This window comes from Rhinatrema bivittatum, chromosome 16 (assembly GCF_901001135.1).
Source record: "Rhinatrema bivittatum chromosome 16, aRhiBiv1.1, whole genome shotgun sequence".
Taxonomy (NCBI): Eukaryota; Metazoa; Chordata; class Amphibia; order Gymnophiona; family Rhinatrematidae; genus Rhinatrema; species Rhinatrema bivittatum.
The window spans coordinates 31,951,931-31,974,378 of record NC_042630.1 but is presented as its reverse complement, the minus strand read 5'-3'; the positions used below and the strand labels follow the sequence as shown (position 1 = coordinate 31,974,378).

General features: G+C 41.2%; 1 protein-coding gene across 1 annotated transcript; it reads left to right on the top strand.

Annotated features, from left to right (window-relative positions):
• Nucleotides 1-179: 179 nt before the first annotated feature.
• On the top strand, nt 180-15,886 carry LIX1L (limb and CNS expressed 1 like). The gene is made up of 6 exons (XM_029579493.1): nt 180-672; nt 5,780-5,943; nt 6,767-6,907; nt 7,588-7,683; nt 8,219-8,296; nt 8,836-15,886. Exons 1-6 carry the CDS (start codon nt 399-401, stop codon nt 9,076-9,078), a joined length of 996 nt encoding a protein of 331 aa, XP_029435353.1. The 5' UTR covers nt 180-398; the 3' UTR covers nt 9,079-15,886.
• The last annotated feature ends 6,562 nt before the right edge of the window (nt 15,887-22,448 follow it).

The window sequence follows — 22,448 nt, the reverse complement described above, 5'->3', positions numbered from 1 at the left end:
GTCTCAGGCGCCCACTATGGCCGATGACTGACAACCGAAAACCCCGCCCCTCGATCCGCTTAAGAGACAGCACGGTAAGGAAAAAAAAATACAACTTCTAGCCCCACCCCCTTTGTTTTGGCTTGCCTGCCATGGACGCGTCCGCTTGTGCCCCGCCTCGCATCCTTTTGGCGCCCGCCGATTGGTCCGTGAAGAGAGTCACGCCCAGGGTCGCACGGGCTGAGTGACAGCTGGGCCATTGGATTCCGTTATTTTAGTTGGTGCGCGGGCATCACGCGCGCGCGCGCTGTTTTCTGCTTTGGGTCTGGTTTCGGCGCTTCCCGGTCCCCCTCTTTGTCGTCGGTTATCAGCGGACTCGGGCCTCTCGGGGGTTGGCTGCGGCGGCGGTGGTGGTGTTAATGGAGTCGGTACGACCTCCGCGGCTGCAGCCAGGGGTGGGAACGGGCGCCGGCAGCCTGCGCTCCCTGCGGCCCGGTGTGACGGGTAAGGCCTCGGCGCCCCCTCCTCCTGCGCCCCCGCCGCCCCCTCCTCTTCCTCCTCCTCCCCCGGGACTCGGAGCGGCGGCGGTGACGGCGGGGGGTTTCGGGAGCCCCGGGAACCCGGCCGTGCTGCGAGAGGCGGTGGAGGCGGTGGTGCGCAGCTTCGCCAAACACACGCAGGGCTACGGTCGCGGTGAGTGCCGGGGCTGGGTCGGGCCATGCTGTGCAGGAGCTCTGATTGTTGCTATTGTTATTATTATTAAAAGTTGGTCTCGAGGTGGTTTGCAATAAATCTACATGAACAGAGGCAGTAGAACTAGCTTACAGTCAAATCAGAATTTGTAATTAATGAAACCTTGGTATCCAGTATAAGAAATCCATTTGTGAATAGTTAATAAGAAACAGATCACTTTGTAAATCGGTGTGAAACTGTTATATAAAATACAATGTGTTTCTAAAAAGCCGTGCTTTGTTAATATCGTTTACTAATCTTTTCTATAGTGCTGGATAGACACAGATGGTCCCTGCTCAGTAGAGTTTACAATATCTTTTTATCTGCCTCTGCAAAATAAAGGTGGAAGTATTTCTATTTTTGAAATCTGTGTAGTAAAACTCCATTACATGGTGACAGAGGGGACAGTAAAGGGTGGAAAACCTCCCTAGAATAAGAGGGGATGGGAATAAGGGTCAGTGAACATTCTGGAGGTGGTCATTTTTTACCGAAGTAACCGGAGCGCACTGTTGACACGCTAGCTTTATAGCGTGTCAAAAAACGCGTGGTCAACCACCCCCCCCCCCCCCCGAAACTAATAGCGCCCGCAACATGCAAATGCATGTTGATGGCCCTATTATTCCCACGCGATTCAGTAAGTAAAATGTGCAGCCAAGCCGCACATTTTACTTTCAGAAATTAGCGCCTACCCAAAGGTAGGTGATAATTTCTGTCGGCACCGGGAAAGTATACAGAAAAGCAGTAAAAACTGCTTTTCTGTACACCCTCCGACTTAATATCATGGCGATATTAAGTCAGAGGTCCCAAAAGTAAAAAATAATTTAAAAAACAATTTTTTTAAATTGGCTCGCGGGTTGAAAACCGGACGCTCAATTTTGCCAACATCTGGTTTCCAAACCTGTGGCTGTCAGTAGCCGCTCCTGTCAAAAAAGCGCTAGGGACGCGCTAGTGTCCCTAGCGCCTCTTTTTACCGCGGGCCCTCATTTTAATACTGAATCGCACGCACAGGCCACTCTCCTGCGACTTTTACTGTATCGGCCTGTAACTCAGCACTAACAGGTCGATACAGTTAGCTTGTGTGGAAAAGGGGCGTCTGCTTTCCTAATGTGTGCCAAGCCACCTCTCCTGGGCATGCAGTACTGTATTTAAATGAGGGGTTGTGCTAAAAAGGAGGTTCTAGGCACAATAGTGTGCCCCTAGCGCCTCCTTAGCAGTGAAGCCCAGGATAGGTGGCTGCCAGCTTGTTTGGAAAACGGACACTCAATTTTACAGACGTCCGTTTACCTAACCTGACCTGCTGGCACACTTTATTTTTTTTTTAGCCTTTTGGTTCCTTAGACTTAATATCTCCAAGATATTAAGTTGGAAGATGTCCAGAAAAGCAGTATTTTCTACTTTTTCTGTACACTTTTTCGGGCAGTGTAAAATGTGTGGATCGGGTGCCCGTTTTTTTCTGTATCTGGGGTGAATGACTCATCACATGAATTGGGGGGGAGGGGGTTTGGACATGCTAAACCCCTTATTGTATGTGTCCAGCCGCGGGTTAAACAGTGTGCTCAGCTCAGCGCACTTTACTGTTTTAGCCTGTTAGAGACTAAGCTCCTTTTGGGTCAGTGAGAGGACAGGAGCCAGGTACCCTGACTTTAGATAGTCTGAGGCAGATGGGCCTTGGGTTGTCTGTAGGTGGAAGAATGTGAGCTTGTCTGTTTCCAGGGATTGCTCTGTTTACCCTCCAGATCCGGACATTGTTCATTTAACTTCCAAAACCAGAGGAATGTGTCTGGACTTATATATTGAAAACGTGTGATCCTTTCAGAGGACAGTTCTCAAACTGCTTTCTGCAGGCAAGAAATGTTTGGCAAGTGTTAATCAGATCTCTAAAAGCTGCCTTTGTTCGATGCAACTAAATCTTTGCGTGTGGTCTTAAAGATTGAGGAAGCACTCTGGTGACATGTTGAGGACAAGGGAGGAAAAGTAGGGTCCATAGGTTGTATTTTGAAATCCTCATGTCCTTTTTCCAGCAAAATTCTATCCTCAAGGAAAGCAGATGCAAGTGACCAAGTATACTTTATACCCAAGGCAAGTTTCACGTAAAAAGTACTTGTGTGCTTTTGCTTTGAAGTGTGCAGGTAATGTTAAATAGCGCATGTTTGTGACAAACGGGCATGTAAATGACAGCCAGTCTTCAAACACAACCTGCTTTGATTCCCTTTTGAAAACTAGCAGCCGTGAAATATGTGCATTTAACTTGCTTATATGCTTGGCACCTGCTGTTTGTATGAGTGGATGAAGGGGGTAAAATAGCGCTTGTGTGTTTTAGTATTCCATGTGTGTGTATGTGCACTGTCATCCTCAACCTAAACATGCCCATGAGAAGCATGTGTAGGGGGGAGAAAGGGGAAAGTCTTCAAATAGGCCATTTTACTTGTTTAAATTATTTTCTCTGGTAAATGGCTTTGAAATTGTCCATGTCATTGAGTCCCAAACTGAGGGTGTTGATGAACTTTGTAGGCTTCTGTTAGTTCATGTTGACTTTGCATGCTATGAGCAGAACTGGATTACTGTTAGAGGTATACTTTGTTGCTGCGCATGCCTGTGCTCCACAGCGGTTCCTATCCAGGAGGGCAATGGCTTGTGGAAGGCTTGTTTTTAGTCAGCTGATGATAGAAGCATGCAAAAGAAAACTTAGAGGTTCTGATTCCTTTTGAAGGTTTGATGTGGGGACTTGTGTAGTGTTAAGATATCATTACTTGCAAAGACTTCAGTTTTCTCCGGTATCAATATAACTACCACAGCTTTGCATCATTTAAGAAATATAGATATTGAAGTGTTACTGTTTAAAATACATAATCATTTAACTGTTGGTTGTGAGTAGAGATTGGTGGATGTAGAGAGCAGCTACCCAGTAAACATAGGGGGAGTGTAAAAAATTCAAAAAGGCTTGGGGAAATGTTCAAATTCCTTAGAGGTGAAAAATGAGGGTAAATAGGATCTGTGGTATTGCAGTAGGTGGTGAGATAGGCAGGTTGGATTGTTTCCCAAACTTTAAGGCTAAGGCACATTTACATGAACAAAAATGTTGCGAGGCAGTGGGCACACCAGCCTCCATGAAGCAGACAATACGGAGATGGAGAGGACACATTTTGAAGCATTTGGGGAGACAGGGACTCAGTCACAGTGGACCAAGAAAAAGCCAGTGCAGTGCAGGCAACTGGCTGAGTTAGTTACTTCGGCTGCTCCATGTGGCTGCCAGAGCTGCTCCACTGCTGCTGTTGCCAATAGTCAGCAAGTCACATCCAGGGCTCAGTGCGTGCTGTCTCCCTTGCACTCAGCCTTGGGGATAAGACAGACTAGGATGATGCAAAGGAGGAGGCTCACGAGGGGGAAGATGAGGTGCTATACAAAGCAGGACCCAGCTATCCATGCCCTGTCTGCTGCCCATTACTTACCATACTCCAGAGTTCATGCTGTAGTTAGGAAGAAGAGGCATGCATGATTATGCATGTTCTCAGAAAGCAGCTGCTACATGTTTAAGAGCTACTGCTGGTGTCTTGTTGCTCAAAGTGCTGAAGGATCTCAACATCAGGCAGTGGTGAATTTTCTGTGGCACACTGTTAGGGAAAACACTGGATTAGATAGTCCTGGCAGGTTTTGTCTGATGTTAGTAGTCTGTGTATTTATATCTAGATTTGTGGAGCCCATTTCTATTGACTGTTTAAATTAGTAGAAAGTTTCTATAAAGTAACCAAATCTGCCTATGCTTTTGGCGTCCAGAGTTTAGATTTAGAAATGCTTTCTTTATATTTCAATTGGACACTAAAGATACATTTGTTATGTATCTTATATGTAATATACTGTTTATTGGTACAGAAAGAACAAGAATATTACAAAACATTTCAACAATGTCAATAGCAAGTTCCATTCATCACCATTGTTACATGTAAAGATAAATGTAGCATTGAATTTCTTTTCACAAATCAAATAAACTGAAATCTCCTGCCCGTTTTTCTTTTAATCTCCCCATACACACATCATGAATTTGAGTCTTAAAAGATACAATTTGGGGAAGTATAATAGGAAAGCACTTCCTAAGCTCTATAAAATAGCTGCAGTATTTAGCCTTGAAAAAGTTTTATTTATTTATTTAAGGATTTTTATATACCGCGGTTCGTTAGCAAACATCACCTCGGTTTACAGAGAACATTAAATTAGCAACAAGCTTTACAATCAATATTAAATTATAGCGAAACAAGTTTGTAAACAATAATAATGTAACTTATACATTAGGTTAATAAAAGTTGTTTCTCATGGATAATTGTTACACGTTATATCAATTCAAGCAGAATCCTTCCAGTACAGCATTATAGAAACTTAAAATTTGGGATTAAAATCTTGTTTTCTATTAAGATTACCTTAAATTTAAGATACAGTAATGTAATTTAGTCTAGTGATAGTATACAGATTTAATAAAAAGCAACATCTTGGGCATTCAGTCACTTCTGATATCCACAATGGGATTCCTAGTTGCAGAATAGTGAGGGGAAAGCCAGAGATTAGCTGGAGTCTATGGCATGCTCCAGGAATGAAATTGGCTGGAATGAGGTTTCTGTGAATTACACATGTGATCTGAATTGCAGTTTCTGGAAGAATCTTTTTTTTTTTTTTTTTTGCATGCCTTCATAACATTTAAATATGTGATTGCATTATGACTTACATGTGTATTAATTTACTAGAGGGTTATGAAATGGTAGGAAAAATCCCTCCACCATGAGTGACTGCCTCCTTTTCCCTATATATCAAAAACAATTTAGAATGATCTTTTTGGAAAATAAAAAATGGAATAAGGTACATGATTGCACACAGTAGTATGCCTTTGTCATTAGTGTTGTGCCTTAGAACGTACCCAGTGTGTATATCCCAGGGCAGGTTGCTCCTGGTTTGTGCTGTTTTGCTTGCCTGATGTCACCCAAGACCATGACTGGAAACTTAGCTGGGATAAGCAATCAAATGTAGCAGACTTTATTCAGTCCTGTTCTAAACCGTGATAGCTCTTGATTTCTCTTTCCAGTAAATGTGGTGGAGGCTCTTCAGGAGTTCTGGCAGATGAAACAAACCCGTGGGGCTGACCTGAAGAACGGAGCCCTTGTTGTGTATGAGATGATTCCTTCCAATAGTCCTCCTTACATCTGTTTTGTTACCTTGCCAGGAGGGAGCTGTTTTGGTAGCTTCCAGGTAAGGAAAGCATGAATACATTGGACAGATCATCTGAAGATTTGTTTCCTAGCTTTACAATGGTAAAATTATTGTATTTAATGCATGTTGCCCAGAATAGTTCATTTTACACAATTGAAAGTAGTTACCCATGCAATGTAGACTCTGATGCAATTTGTATTGCCATCCCAAATTAGGCTTTATTTTTTTTTTTAATATTAGGTTTTAAAAATGTAAAAGTAGTGTGAAATTGTAAATTGATGTACACAGTCCAGGTGATTCTTACTCTGTACACTAGGTAACCATGTAGCCCCAATTCAGGCTGATCCAGTCCCACTGCATGCATGGAGATGTAGTTCAGATTTCACATTCCTCCTTGTTTATATCACACCTTTCAAAGTGTGTTACAAAATTAGGTTTAGAGTAGTTACAGCAGATTAGATTTCTTTAAGAAAAACAGGGACTAGATCAGCTGGAACACTGCTCACCCTGTATACAGCCCAGTATCAGATTCAGAGGGAATTTGGGCAGCCAACCTACTTTGGAGAGTGAAGCTCATTTTTATGGCAGGCACTTGAGTTCTGGGCGAGTATAATTAATTTTATGTTCATTTTCATATGCTGACTGAGCGGTCTTCTCATTTTGTTCTGCTTGGTTTGGATTGCAGTTCACAATTTGCATCTAATGTCTTCAGGATGTCTGGTAAAGCTGTTTTCAACACCACATAAAGCAAGCAGCACATAGTCATGCAGTAAGCATTGAATAGCACGTGACAAATTAATTTCATCCAGCCCTTTTCTTCTGTTGCTGGTCTTCCCCCCCCCCCCCCCCCCCCCCCCCCCAGTTTTGTCCCACCAAAGCAGAAGCTAGAAGAAGTGCAGCAAAGATAGCGTTAATGAACTCTGTCTTTAACGAGCATCCGTCTCGGAGAATTACTGATGAATTCATAGAGAGAAGTGTCCTGGAGGCCTTGGCTACGTTTAATGTAAGAGCATCTGAAGGTTTTGACAGTTGCATATTGTAAGACAGCATCTCTTGGCACTCTTGCATGTGTGGGAATCTCATCTGGAAATCTTTAAGTGCCATGGAATATATTACGAGTATTCATGTTTTTTTTTTTACTTCAACATAAAAAAAAAAGCCCTTTGCTGTGTTCTGTGTTAACTTTGGCTTCAATGCATTCTTCTTATTTTATGTCCAGGAAAACTTTTTCTATTATTCACCTTTATTTCTCTTCATTGTGCATCTTAAATATGAATTTAAATGTTAAAATACTACACTTGAGGTGTTGGGGAGGGTTTTCTTATTTCTTGCCACTGTTATGTCCATAGCTGCTCTTGTTTCCTTTTTCAGTTGCATTTTTCATTTTGAAAACAAAATGTGTTTGTCAGTTCTGCATCTGCAGCTTACACATCTGCTCCTGTCATTAGAGAAAATGTCTTACCAGAGATCTAGAACAGAGCAGAGCTACAGATTTGCCAAATCAATCCTACTGAAGGTTTTTAAGAGTGACTTTGTGTTTGCTTTTTTTTTTTTTTTTTAACTCTTTTATTTAAAGAATCAAACATTCAACATAAACAAGGAAACTATTTAAAAAAACCCAAAAACTATTCATCCTGCACCTCTTTTCAGTAGAATCAGATTTTTTTATCCTGCTTGTTTCAGGGTAACAGAGAAGAAGCAGACAATCCTAATACTGGAATCGGTGCTTTTCGCTTCATGCTGGAATCAAATAAAGGAAAGTCTATGCTGGAGTTCCAGGTATTGTTGAAGTTGGAGGTTTACTCCTTATCCTTTCCTGTCATAGCTCTCATTGGGGGTCTATTGTGCATAACATCTGCTTACCTGATATGTTAGGATAAAGCTTTCTTGAGAGCTTCTGCTGCTTTTTGGCTGACCATAAGATGTCACTGGACATCTGTTTCAAACTTTGTTGAATTGTAAAACCATCAAATTGCTCATCAGAGGGGGTAAGAGGGGAGGGCTATGCCTTTCCATCCTTCAGCACTTCTGCGGGAACCAAATCCCTGAGCAATCTGTGCAGCTTGAAAAGGGGCATAAACCTCACAAATGATTACTTTGTGAACATGCCTGTGAATTTATTTCAAAAAGGCAGTCTGTGAAAGCCCAGTTGCTTGATATTGTACAGTCAATCCTGCAAAAGAGATTTATGAAATGGTAATGGCCATTTCTCAATTTCAATCTTTTTTTTTTTTTTTTTTTGTTGCATTGATCTGCTGTGCTCTTCCCCTTAAAGACCTTCTTTCCTTTGTAACCTGTCTGCTTTTGTTCTTAGGAACTGATGACTGTTTTCCAGCTGTTGCACTGGAATGGCAGCCTTAAAGCCATGAGAGAGAGACAGTGCTCGCGACAGGTGGGCATTACAACTATGTAAAAGTCTCCTCTATTTAGAAAATGCCACACAGATGTACAGCTAAAGTAATGATTTAAAAAAAAAAAAATCTAAATTATTGTAAACCATGGACTCATAAGATTTGGTCTCCCATTTTGAAAGTAGTAGTTCTTTTCCCTTGTCCATAATTTTGTTACTAACACAGTCCTACAAGCATCTTGCTGTGAATTCAGTTTCTGCATGTTTCAACTTTTGCTGCTGAGAGAATATCCAGAGTATACAGTAGAACCATATGGACTACACAGCGCCATGGTGTGGCTCCTGTTTTCAGCAGCTGTGTTTTGAAATTTGTAATTCAGAGCTTGTTTCTCTGTAGGCTTAACCAACTTAAAAATCATGTAGAGATGTTGGGCCTGAACTTTCTAGACTAAATGGGGTCTCCTCTTTGACTAATATTGTAAGATATCGCAGCCAGCAAAGAATCCTGTTTTCTTTGGGACAAATACAGCTACTGGGTACTATGCTGATTCCTCATCTCCATCCCTCCCTTCCTCTGATAGGAAGTGCTGGCTCATTACTCACATCGCGCGTTGGATGATGACATGAGAAACCAGATGGCCATGGACTGGGTGAACCGCGAGCAGGATATGCCAGGCACCCTGACCAGGGAACTGGCATCAACGGAGCGGGAGCTGGATGAAGCGCGGCTTGCTGGCAAGGAACTGCGCTATCACAAGGAGAAGAAAGATATTTTGATGCTAGCGGCCGGTCAGCTGGGGACCTTGCATGCCCCCAGCTGCTAGACTCCGCCTGCAGCCCAGAGAAGGTTCAGAGCTTTCAAACTGAATCTATAGCTGCTTGTCCTTTTTATACAGAATGCTGACCACTTGCACATTGTTTTGCTTTTTTTTTAAAGGGTATTTTTTAAGACAAAAATCTGTACAGACTTTTTAAATACTTTAACACTACATTGGGTACTCCCAGATTTTTGTATCCTTTTTAAATTGTGCATTTTATGCATCTGTCAGTGTTAGTGAGAGAAGAAACCCAGCTCTCCAAATCTAGCCAGGTACCATGGAAAGTGTTAAACATGGCATTTTTAGATCAGTATGGGTTTTGTCCCAATTTTGCTGTTACTCATTCGATTTTTAACATACTACCATTTTGGGATTACATATAAACATTGGAATTATAACATTTTAGTATTTTAGGAGGAATATATTTTCATATAGTGCTGGAGATGACCAGTTTCCTGATTTTATTTCCTCTGAGAGTCTTTTTTTTAGGTCAGATTTCTCTTCTTTCAGAGCCTTCATAATATATTTTTTTATTTTTTGGCTTGGCAGCTGCTGCCTCATTTAAGCTTCCGGCTCAGTCAGAAGTAGATACCATGAGCCTTCATTTGCAGCTACCCAGGGGTTTTCATCCCATTTAGAATCCCTCTCCCCTTCCCATCTAGTCCTGTGGGTGATAGGCATGGATACTGTTTCCCTTGAGAGTTTGGTGTGAAGTTTTAGCCAGCCAGTGGGTGCCGCTGTTTAGCGATGGCTGTGACAGCATCTGCAGCCCAAGAAAAGTTGCATCTGGGAATCAAATCTTTGTCTCTGGCATGGCAGCATTGCCACGGAGTCGTTCGGCTGGCCTAAGAGCTATCTTTAAATTAATTTTGGGTTTTAAATCTTAAGTGCCAATTTAACATTTGCCTTGCACTGTGTGAAAATCTGTGCAGAAAAATGATTTCTGCCTTCCTTGACTGTTCAACCCTCTTATGGCAGCTGCTGTGTTAAATATTTTCAGATAGCCCATACATAAACTTCAAGAAGACAGTTTGTGCTGTGTATTGGTAAAACCCAAGAATTCTGTTGTCCTATTTAAGAACAATGAAGACCTATCGTGCAGTATTCTCTATAATGAAATAGCATCTATCTTTCCATCTGTTTCTCCTCTGGTTTTAAAATAAAACCAAATATACGTACATTCCCAGACATTGTGGTTGATAAGAGCTGACTGTTAATTCCCCTCTTCTCTGCTCGCCCCCTAGTATTAAAATATGTAATGGTTTTTAGCAGATAAATTAAGCTTGAGTAGGAGAAGTGAGGAAAGATGCAAGGCTCATTGACCAAAGCTGGTGAGATGGGGCAGTGGTTAGAGCAGAGAAGTGGGACCCAAGTTCCAAACGTACTACTCTTGCCAACTACCTGTGTGACCAAGCAAATTACGAAGGATGAAAACCTTCTCCTCTGTACCATGTGCTGTTTCAAAAGGGTAAATGATAAGTAGTAATACTTGCCCTAAGTCATCAAAATATTTTAATGCCAAATCCTGTTGCACATTTAAGTAGCTCCACTGCAATTCCCGTGGTACCCCCACACACACACTCAAGACTAGCAATGCTAGCATAAGTTGCATAGTCATTGGGTCTCGATGACTGCCATGCAGCGGGGGCACTGCAGGAACCAATCAAAAGTCTTATTTTGTATGGGGGTGATTGTGCAGCTCCTCAAAAGCGAAGAGCAAATAGAATTTAAACAGTGACTTAATGGTGAAATTGAGAGCTGGGAGAGGATATTGCTACTTGTTAAATGTTGTACAGTGTATGGGAAGGAACAGCTTTCTTAGTACCTGTTTTTAAATTTCTATTGCCCAGCACTTGTTCTGGTGCAGATGACACGGGTTTTTTTCTGCCTTTGAGATGGCTGCGTGTATGTTGGTTATAATGTACTTGCATTTATCATGTGACTTTGAAATCTGCTACTTTGGAAGATTACAAATAAAAAGCAATTTTTTTTATACAGAGTCTGCAAAGGACCCAAATGGCCATAACAAAACCTCCAAGCTTTTGAGACATTTTTGCTGACCACAACTTTTGCATATGAGTTTTTTAGTGCTCTCCGTTCCATTTCAGCTTTTAAAATCATGTCTTTTTCCACTCTACTGTGTCTTTCTCCACTCTACTGTGACCCTGTGTTTCTTGCATGGGAGATCACCAGATTTCATACTCTGGTTCTTGGATGTGTTTGCTTCTCTCCATCAGAGATAAATACTAACATTTGTAGAGTCCAGAAGGATCCATGTACATATTCATAGATCACTGTGGACAATAGATCTTGAGAACATCTGCTTTAAAGATATAGCTGTATCCCTGCTTGTTTTCTAGTGAAGAATAGTTTCAAGTCTTATGGGATCATCTGCCATAAATAGATGAGGTATGTACTTATCACAGCTTGTTCGTATAGTCTGACAGTAGATAAACTCATAACTGAATCTTGGTGTCATGCTGTGACCAGCCTGTTGCTCCATTTAGGGACTCTATTGCTAAAAGTACGACACCTGCTTTTTGAGTAGCACCTGACCACCTTTTTATAAGCTTGCTGAAATCTGCAAATCTTGCATACCCAGATGTGCCAAAGACCTGTGAAGTTGCTTTCAAAACTACTGCTTCACCATCACTGCCTGGATGGTGAAGCAGTAGTGCTGATCTCTCTCAGGTTGTGGGGTTCTGGCTATCCCCTCCAGAGCGGTACAGTTCCACTAGAAGTCAAAGGTGCTGTGAATGGGCTCTCTTTAATAGTACACAGTGTAAGAGGAAAGAACCATGATGCTGAACGCTTGTATCTACCTCTGCTAGTGGAAGATAATCTTATTCCATAAGACAGCCCTTACAACGTTGGGGCTCTGTAATTTAAGAAAAGCTGGAGTCGGTGCCATACCCTTTTCTGTGAGAAAGAGGGGTTGTTGGGTCTCTAGCTGTAGAACACGGTGTCTTATCTGGCATACTTTGGTGTTTTTCTTAAGACTCCCGTATCTGAGTTTCCTTTTTCATAATTTGCTTTTGTTAGTAGATTTGTAAACTTTATTTGTAACCAGTGTGTTGTAGCTTGTGCAGTTGGCAGTTGTGTTATGCTTTTTTTTCTACATTTCTCGACTTATTTTTTTTAATAAAGCCTTCATGTAGGATAGCTCAGCTAGCGATATGAAATTGGGATGATCACGTTTCAGTACTGCATAGTCCTATGGCAGAAATGGTAAAGAACCCCAAAAGAGAATGCTAACAGACACATTTTCAAGGGCCCTCCAATCTCCACTCCACCAGAGTAGGAAATACTTTTACACTGACTATAGTGTCCTTGGAAACAAATACCAGGTCTGGAACGATGGTGTAGCCAAGCCTTGAAAAAGCAGCATGCAAGAGACTTTTATACATCTGCTGTTTTCAATCCTAGAAAGACCCTTCCAGTTAACTCCAGGACTGGATTTAGCCATAGGCAACATACGCATGTGCCAAATTCTGAAGATGGCCATAAACTGGGATTCTCCCTGCTGCTTTTTGATTGCAAAGGATGAACCCCCCTACCCCCGTCATCTGCCTTTTGGGCACCACAGTCTTAAATCCACAATTCTAATAAATCCTAGCTACCAGCCATAGAAGCTTGAGTGCTTGTAAGAATTTGCTTCTTATCCAAGTCAGTTTTTGTTTTCATCCTCTTTGGTTCTCTGCCATTCTGTGCAGAGGAACATACAAGTTCCCGAATGTACTCCCCAATACCCAGCTACTACCACCTCAATCTTACCACCAAGCTTTGTAATCTAAAAGGCTACTAAAGCTAGTGAGGCTGTTACCTGAACATCTGGCTGCCTGTATCCCATGCCTTTGCTGGGTATCTGCCCATCACCATCTTGCCAGCACTGACCTGTTTAGTTTCTAGGGCATTATAGCCCTTCAACCCAGCTCCCCCTTGGCCTGCAGTGGTTGTGCTTCCTTTATCTGAATTTTTTCTCCTTATCACCTCTCCCTATGCCTCTGCATTCAAATGGATTGTTTGCTAAACTGCAACTTCCCAGCCCTGTCCTACCACTGGCCTCTCTCCCCCTCCCCGGGCTGGCTCTAGACTAAACACCCTATGTGAAAATTGAAATTGGGCCCACACATCTTCCATCCTTGCCCCACCTCTTCTGTCGTCCCATACCCCCACGGGATGAAGAGTTGCTGCTGAGTGCCACGTGTTCCTCTTCAGCCCACAGGGCTAAATTGCTGCTGCTGGCACTTCTGCCTGTATCTCTGTTCTGTGCAGTTCAGTGCACTGCATGGGGGGAGGTGCTGACCGCAGCATTTAGAACACTTCAGCCCCATGGATTGTGAAGAAAAAATGGCACTTGGCAGCAAATCTTCTTTACCCAGTGGGCAGAAGGGACGTGGAAGGTAGTAGTAGAGAAGAAAGCAAAGTTTCTTACCTGTAATGTGTTTTCTGTGGTCGTCACGCAAACAGCCACACGTGAGAAACATTAGCCTGTGGCGAGAATTCGGGCCTGCTCAGTATAGATAAGGCTCAGAAAGTTCTTGAAGACTTTTCTGAGCAAGCATGCAGCTTCCTGCCCAACTGCCAGCAGTGAAAAGATCCTCAGTTTATTCCAGCAGCTTTAGGTACAGAGTCCTGTAGAGTTTGTGTATTCCTAAAGTCTTTCTGGGAAGGAGGGAGGGATTGTGTGGCTGTTTGCACGCTGACCACGGAGAACACCTGTTACAGTAAGAAACTGCTTTCACTGTGGACAAGCACACATTAACAGCCACACGAGTGGGATTCCCAAGCTGTGGATGCAAAGTGCGATTTGGTACTTTGCGTTCATGGAAAATGTGCGGAAAGAGTTGACAGTCCTATTTCAATGGCTTATAGTTTCCAGTATTGACTTTCCGAATTCTGTGCATAGTCTAAGATAATGGTCCAAGTAGTAATGCTTGGTAAAGGTATTAGCGCTTGACCATGTTGCTGCATTTAATGTCTCTGATAACAGCCTGTGATTATGAGAGGCTGTTGTGGTTGCGACTGCTCTTATTTGAGGAGGTCTAATATGGTGAAGTGGAGTATAGCAAAAGTTTATGTGGTGGCAATTTGAGATTGTCTGTTTGGATACCTTCTCGCCTTTCTTAAAATCAGCATAAGAAATGAAAAGTTCTGTAGATTTTCTGAAAGCCTGAGTTATTTTCAAGTAGAAAAGCTCTTTTGCAATCCAGGTTATGGTATAACCGTTGTGTTTTGTGTGTGGTTTTGGGAGGAAAACTGGGAGCTCAATAGACTGATGTGGAAATTGGAGCTAACCTTTGGTAGAAATTTAAGGTTTGTCCTTATCCTATCCTCATGGAAGATGATGTAGGGGGAGGTCACTAGTACCTGAAATTCACTTATTCTTCTAGTGGTTGTAATGGCTAGAAGGAAAGAGTTTTCGTGATTAAAATTTGAAGTGGGATGGAGACCTGTGGTTCGAAAGGAGGTGCTGTTTAGTTAATACGTAAGTTAAATCTTAAGTTGGCATTGGTGCCCTTAAGGGTGGGTTTGTTTTGAAGATCTCCCATGAAACATTATATTAGAGGGTTTTGAGATTCTGAATTTGAAAAGGCAAAAGTGATGCACAGCTATAGCACTTAAATGTACCTTGATGGGGCGCTTGACAAATGTTCTGCGCTTAGATGATGCAAGTAGGTTAATAGCTGTTTCCTGAACATACCCAGATCAGTCCAGACAAGCGGGTTTTATTCATCCCTATATTATGAGATTTACACCAAATAAAGAATCTCTTCCACTTGCTAAAGTATGCTTTTTGTATAGATGGCTTTCTTGACGCTTTCAATATATTCGCTATACCAGGAGAGAAAGCTACTGAATTATAGGGGCCCTCAATTTCCATACAGTCAGCACTAGTGATGCCAGGTTTGGATATATTGTGGAACCATTTTGCATAATTAGGTTGTGCTTGATTGGCAGATGAACTGGGCTGGATATCGGTAGTTTAGCCATGGGAACCACGGTTGTCTGGGCCAGAACGGAGCTATCAAAATTGTTCCCCGTCATTCCTTAACTTTGAGATTACCTTTATGATTAGGGGTATTGGTGAGAAGGCGCAGAGAAAAAGATGAGACCACTGAATTAGAAATGCATCTTGAGCTAGGGCTTGATGAATTGATTTTGGAGCAAAAGGAGTCTAATTTCCTGTTGTGAGGTGCAGCAAACAGATCTATCTTGGAGTGTTCCACACTTTGAAGATTGATTGTAGAATGTGATTGTCCATCTCCCAGTCGTGTGGTTTTAACTGTCTACTTAGCCGATCAACTAGTATGTTGTCCTTTCCCAGTAAGAATACTGCTAAGAGCGTTACTCACATAGAAATTGCCAAATCCCATATCCGGCACGCAAGCTTGCTCAGTCTGAATGAACCTGTTCCTCCTTGCTTATTGTAAAACATGGTGACCTGTTTCTGTTTGTCAGTTCGACAGTACAGATTCAATGTGAAATTTGAATGTTTGTAGTGCCTTGTACATAGCTAACATTTCCAATTGGTTTATGTGCAAATGCGCTGAGTATTGGACCACTGGCCTTGCATGTTTCTGTTCTGGTAATGGGCTCCCCACCCTCATAATGATGCATCTGTAGCAATCCTTTTTTGAATTTCGAAAAGTATATTTTTGATCGCAGAGTAAGTTGGTGAGGTTTGTCCACCAAAGAAGAGTTGTTTTTTTTGTTTTTTGTTTTGTTTTTTTATTTTAAATGATCTGATACAGGTATTCTGGTTGTCATGGTGTCCAATAAGACTTCAGATGCCATTGTTGTCTTCTCATTTTTAGTCTTGCATTGGGAACTATGTGAACCATTGATGCCATGTGTCTAATTATTCTTAGCATTTTTCTGGTGTTGGTACTGTCCTTTTTTTGAGCAGTTGCTGAATCAAATTTTGAAGTGCCTGTGCTCTTCTTCATGGGAGGGAAGCCATCATGTTCCTGGTGTTGAGAATGGCTCTAATAAATTGCAAATTTTGGGAATCCTAAATGTTGTAGGACTTGTATTACTGTCCTTGAATGGTGAATGCTCTCTGACTTTGATGTCGCTGCGATCAGCCAGCCATCTAAATATGGGAATATGAGAATGTTTTGCTTTCAGATATGAGCCACTGCAACCGCTAGCATCTTGGTGAGTGCTCTTTGTGCTGATGAGAGGCCAAATGGTAGGATTTGATATTGGAAATGGTGTCCCTGAAATGAGAATTGGAGGAATTTTCTGTGTTTGAGCCTTTTAGGACTATGGTTGTTAACCAGTCTTTTGCTTGAAATGGCATTATTGTCTGTAACGAAAACATGCAAAATGTTTTCTTTTCAGAGATGCTTGTTTAACAGTATGAGATCTAAAGTGGAACAGAGTTCTCCCCTTTTCTTTTGAATTAGGAAATATTTTGAATAAAATTGCTGCTTTTCTTGGGATGGTGGAACTCTTGCGATGGCGTGCAATTGGAGCAGGGCTATGATTTTGTTTTGGTTTCTCAGATTTTATCTGAGTTGATGGGTTGGTGTTGCAATAACGGACTTTAGGGAGTTTTTGGAAGTTTAGATAACCATGCAGAATTATGTGTAATACCCATTAATGCATTGAAAAATGTCTTTATTCTTCCTTTGGGAGAATTTGTGGAGGATTGGGGGTTTTATCTGGTTTCAAAAACTTGGTTGAGCGCTGGAGTAGAGTTGTTGTGCCGACTTGCTTCTATTGACAGAGCGAGATCTTTGGCTTCTTTGAGACTGATTGATTGGTTGATTATGATAATAGTTGTAATTGTTAAAGTAGCCTTGGTATGAATAGAACTAACCCTTCCTATTCTGAAGGTGGTCTGAGTTGGAGGATAAAGTCTGTAAGGCTAGATTTTGCTTTTTAAGTGATTCGACAGCCTCCTCTACCTCTTTTCTGAAAAGGTTCTCACCCTTACATGGAGTATCAGCTATTTTTTCGTGGACGTCTTCGCAGACATTTGAAGCTCATAACCATGCCATTCTTCTTGCCTCTATTGCTACGGCTAATGTTCTAGAGGCACTGTATGAGATGTTTTATTCCCTCATAATGATTCAAATTCTTCCTGCTTGTCTTCAGGGATAACCTCCCTGAAACCCTTTATACCATTTAAGGTATTAATCAAGAATTGAGCGATTTGAATTTGGTGTGCTTGAATGTGTGACTGTAAAATAGCAGCAAGACTTGCTGTCCATTCCTTCAGTGATCTCAGCAAAACTAACATCAGTAAGGGAAAGAGCCCTATCACTTGCTGCTCCAAAAATCTGGAATAATGTACCAGTCGACATTCGGCTAGAATCAAACAGAATGGCATTTAGAAAAAAAGTCAAAACGTGGCTTTTTCAGCAAGCGTTTAATGATGGTGACAGTAATTTGGGAAGCAAAAAAATCACAAAAAAGAAAGAAAAGAACTAAAGGCTGAGGTGAAACAAAGTTGAGTTAGTCACAGTGTTGAATGTTGTTGTCCAGATGTCTCACTGTTAGGCCATTATTATGAAAATTGTAATAAAGCTTTTAACCTTTTAGGATTGTCGTTATATCATTTGTAAATTTTGATTTTTTAGTATAACTGGTTTTATGTAATCTTGTAAACTGATATGACTGTTCCCACCAAATACTGGTATAGAAATTTTAATAAATGAATCTAAGATCCTTGGATCCTTACCAGGTGATGAATTTGAGACAAGACTTTTTTTTTTTTTAGCATGCTTCATAGCTGATTGCACTATAAGGGATTTGTGAGCTAATTGTGATTTAATATGACCTCGACATTGTTTGATGGCATACTTAATTCTTAGGTTCCTAGGACTGTGGAATAGTCCGTCTTTTCATCTTGCAGATTAAGAAAAGAATGCAACATAAGGACTGTCTTACTGGTTAACCTAGACCGAATAAATTGTAAGACTCCCTCATCTTTAGGTGCAGGTGTACTTTCCTCAATAGGAAAGTTGTTAATTTTAGCCATCTTTTTTTTTTTTTTTTTTATAAATGCTGAATAAGTGTTGTCTTTCACTGGGGAATTAATCGTTGAATCATTTGAAGAAGAGTTTGATGGTAAGTCCAATCCAACGAATCCACTGTTGATGTAGATGATGCTGAATATGTAAATTCTTCTGATGAAGAATCAGGCTGGCTGGAATCTGACACACACTTTGTTGTTGTGGTTGACTATCTCTAGGTGGATCTTGTTTTGGGTCCTTCATATATTTATGGACAAATTCCAACCACATTTTCTTCACAAGTGTGGTCTTTGTGTAGAAAAGGTAAAAATATATATTTCCCTCCAAATCATTCTTGATCGTAAGGGCTTTTTTTAGGCTTATGAGTCTTTCTGCTGGTCTTCAGAATCTGAATCAGATAGTTTTCACATGCTTTGTCTTTTTTGTTGCTTTTTTTGGGGGAAGCAGATGACTTTCATTTAGCAGACTCTAAAGATGCCTTCGATCCTGATGGAGAATATGGTACATAAATTGGGCTTAGTTTTGGTGTTGGAGGTTCCTGTTCTAAATCTGAGTTTAGCTCAGTTTCTTGAATCGCCATATCCCTTTAATCTGATTTTGGCGCCAAGGGTTGTGCTGGTTTCTGCGCCATGTTTGGAGAGGTCTGTGCAGATGACCACACAGATGGCGGCGCCGAGTTAGCTGGTAGTGCCAGGGTCCACAAGGATGGTGGCACCAGGGTCTGTGCAGAGCTCTCGTGGAATGTAGGTGCTGATAGCTTTGTCTTCTGTGCCGAAACTTGACTGTTTTGTTGGCGCCGATAGGTGTTTATCTTTATGCAACGTATTTTTGTTTCTTTTTAGGCAATGAAGCTGGTGAATTTCATGCTGATCCCAGTTTAGAGTGACTCCTTGAACGATGTCTATTTTAAATTTGATCACTTGATCTGCGTTGTGTTACTATCTTTATTTTTTTCGGGGGAACAACCTCTACTCCTTGAGCTTAAATGAGAGGGATTGGAGGAGGAGTGCTTAGGTGATCTAGATTTTGATTTCGTTCCCTGTTAGGCAAATTTGCCCCTTTATCCAAATTTTTTTTTTTTTACTTTCTTCCTAGTCACTGGAGTTAGTTAATTCATATTGAAGTTTAAGATCTTGGTAAATTCTTGCTCTTGGTGACATACTTCCACAAGACTTACATTTGGTAGTCATGATGTTTTCCAAGGCAGCGAAAACCTTTTGTGTCTTTTGAAGACATCTTGCGTGAACATTTCTCTCAAGATTTAAACAGTATTTGACCTTTTCTGGAAGACATGTTGAAGAGAGGGGCATAACCCATGTTTGAGGTGGATGAATAAAAACAGAGGATCTCCTCACTGCTGGCGGTTGAGTGGGAAGCTGCCCACGTGCTCAGAAAAATCTTCAAGAACTTTGAGCCTTATCTATACTAACCATGCCAGAACTCTTTGCTGGAGACTGATTTTTCCCACTTACATGTCTGTTCATGTGTGCTTGTCCATGGAGAACATAATATTTGCCATACTGGGTCTGACCAAAGCTCCATCAAGCCCAGTATCCTGTTTCCAACAGCGGCCACCAGGTCAGAAATACCTGGCAGGATCCCAAAAGTCAATAGATTCCCTGCTGCTTATTCCAAGGATTAAGCAGTGAATTTTCCAAGTCCACCTTAATGGTTTATGGACTTCCAGAAACTTGCCTAAACTTCTTTTAAACCCAGCTATACGAACATCTTTCACCACATCCTCTGGCAATGAATTCAAGAGATTGTGTTGAGTAAAAATACATTTAAGCTAAATAGGAGAAAATATATCACCTAGTAATTTCATTGAATGCCCCCTAGTCTTTGTACTTTTTGAAAGAGTAAACTACCAATTTGTGTTTATCCATTCCATTATCGTTATTTTATAGCCCCCACCTCCAAACTGAAGAGCCCTAATCTTTTTAGCCTTTCTTCATAGGGGAATCATTCCATTCCTATTATCATTTTAGGCACCCTTCTCTGTACCTTTTCTGTTTCTGCTATATATATTTTTTTTTTTAGATGTGGTGACCAGAATTGCAAAGGGTAAGTTGTTGCACCATAGAGTGATACAGAGGCATTATGCTATTTTTTGTTTTATTCTCCATTCCTTTCCTAATTATCTTTAGCTTTCTATTTGCTTTCTTGGTTGCTGCTGCTGCTGCACACTGAGCAGAAGATTTCAACATATCAACAATAATGCCTGGATCCTTTTCCTGAATGGTGACTCCTAATGTGGAACCCTGCATTTTGTAGCTATAATTTGGGTTGCTCTTCTGCAAGTGCATCACTTTGCATTAAGAAAGATGAGACTGTTTAGTTAATATTTTGACAAATATACTTAATGGTGTTACATCAGCAACATGGGTTCTGGATGAAATGCATTTCTCAAGACCATGAACTTGCTTTACTTTGTATGATTATAAATCAGTCAAACAACTATGGCAAAAGTTCTTTTACATTGTTCTGCTTTTTGATTATATCATTGTTAAAACTATTTGAACAGTTAGATTTATGTATTTTTACTGCATAATTTTATATAATAAAAGAACTGGTAAAGAATGTGTACAGTTTCTATTTCTTTATAAATAGTCTTTGCAGAGAACGAGAAATAATATATCCAATAGATGTAATGGAATTGTGGGGCTGTTTTTGAAAGCAGGCCATGTGGATTTAGCATAATTTGTATTAGTTTCAGAATTAAAATATAACTTTCTTCCTACAGAGAAGGAAGATATATGCATTAATCGTATTTAAGAAAAGAGCTGTATCATGAATAGAATTTTTTTTTTTTCTGTGATGTGATGGGGCAGTGAGTGATGAAGGAAAGACGGAGTATGGCATTGATGACCAAGCTAAGAGAAAGATAAACATTTTCCCCATAAACACAAAAAATTTGCCTTGGATTGTGAGCCCTCTGGGGATAAGGAAATACATACAGTACCTGAATTTAATCCACTTTGAAGTTCCTAAAAGGTGGAATATAAATCAAATAAGAATGCCCTGTAGCAATAAGGGATAGGGTAATCAACTTTTAGTATTTTTTTTCCACCTTTTGTCTACCATTTTTATGACATGGCTTTTAACAGTAATTACAGGAGAGCCAAGTCTTAAATCACAGAGGCCGAAATTATCACTTTGTGCTTTTATTAAAGGCATCCGTAAAGAACATCTTGATACAATTATTTCTGTTGTGGGCAGTGGTAGAAGCATGCATTGTACACATAACTCCCGTTTCAAGAGCTAGGAAGTAGTATATTTCGGCCTTGCAGATTAGAAACTCAAACTCCCATTTGCTCTAGTAGTTCTAATGGAAGCTTTGTATTACATAAACAGTCAACATTTTAGTAGTGATGAAGTGCTTCACCTGAGCATTTTTTTATAGTTCTGCCCAAACATTCATTTTATAAGTGAATGAAGTGTCTATAATGAATCTTCTGGCAGAAGGAAAAGGGTAACCTCCCATTTTTTTAGAAGATTAATTAAATTATTATAAACTCAAGTACGTGGACCAAACACTACCTTTTTTTTTTAAATTTGTCTCCAGTCAAAGGCCATCTGTCCTAATCACCTTTTTCTGTAAGGAGGCAGGGCATACAGCATCGATTAAGAGGGTTTTATGCAAGACCCATTTTCATAGCCCCTCTTATCCATGCTACTCCTTTAACAGCATTTCCGCTACTTCCTTGGTTGAAGTACAAACCTGTAGTTTCAGCCTCCTCGTGGTGGAAGGCAAGCACCAAAGAGCTGACCACAGAGAGCGCCATTACTAGGCTGGTGCTTTCCCGACCTACGGGCCAATACAGTAAAGTTCGCAGGCGAGCGCACTGTACTGTATCGGCCTGCTAGATGGCTGCTTTCCCCGCCCTTCAGTATCCCAGCACCTTCCCCCCAGTGTTGCCAGGTTTTCATGAAAGAACAAGCACTTTTTTCCAAAAAAAAAAAACAAGCCCAAAAAAAGCCCAAAACACGTGAGATTGAAACTTTTTATTTTTTATAGCATTTAACACCCTCGCATACTCATTTCCCTCTCCCCACCCCCCTCCAAGCACATCTCTAGCCCCCATATACTCATTCCCCCCTCCCTAACCCCTCCGAGCACATCTCTGGCCCCGCACACACCGATTCCCCCCTCTGAGCACATCTCTGGCCCTCGTACTCATTCCCCACCCCCCACCAAGCATATCTCTGGCCTCCACACTCTCATTCCCCCCTCCCTAACCCCTCCAAGCACATCTCTGGCCCCCACACTAACCCCTCCAAGCACATATCTGGCCCCACACACACTGATTCCCCCCTCTGAGCACATCTCTGGCACTCACATACTCATTCCCCTCTCCCCAACCCCCTCCAAGCACATTTCTGGCCCCC

Excerpts from the sequence above, each read along its gene's own strand:
- LIX1L (XM_029579493.1), top strand. The coding sequence starts at position 399 with ATGGAGTCGGTACGACCTCCGCGGCTGCAGCCAGGGGTGGGAACGGGC. Across the intron at positions 6,908-7,587 it reads AGGCCTTGGCTACGTTTAAT|GGTAACAGAGAAGAAGCAGA; the intron begins GTAAGAGCATCT and ends TGCTTGTTTCAG. Across the intron at positions 7,684-8,218 it reads AGTCTATGCTGGAGTTCCAG|GAACTGATGACTGTTTTCCA; the intron begins GTATTGTTGAAG and ends TTTTGTTCTTAG.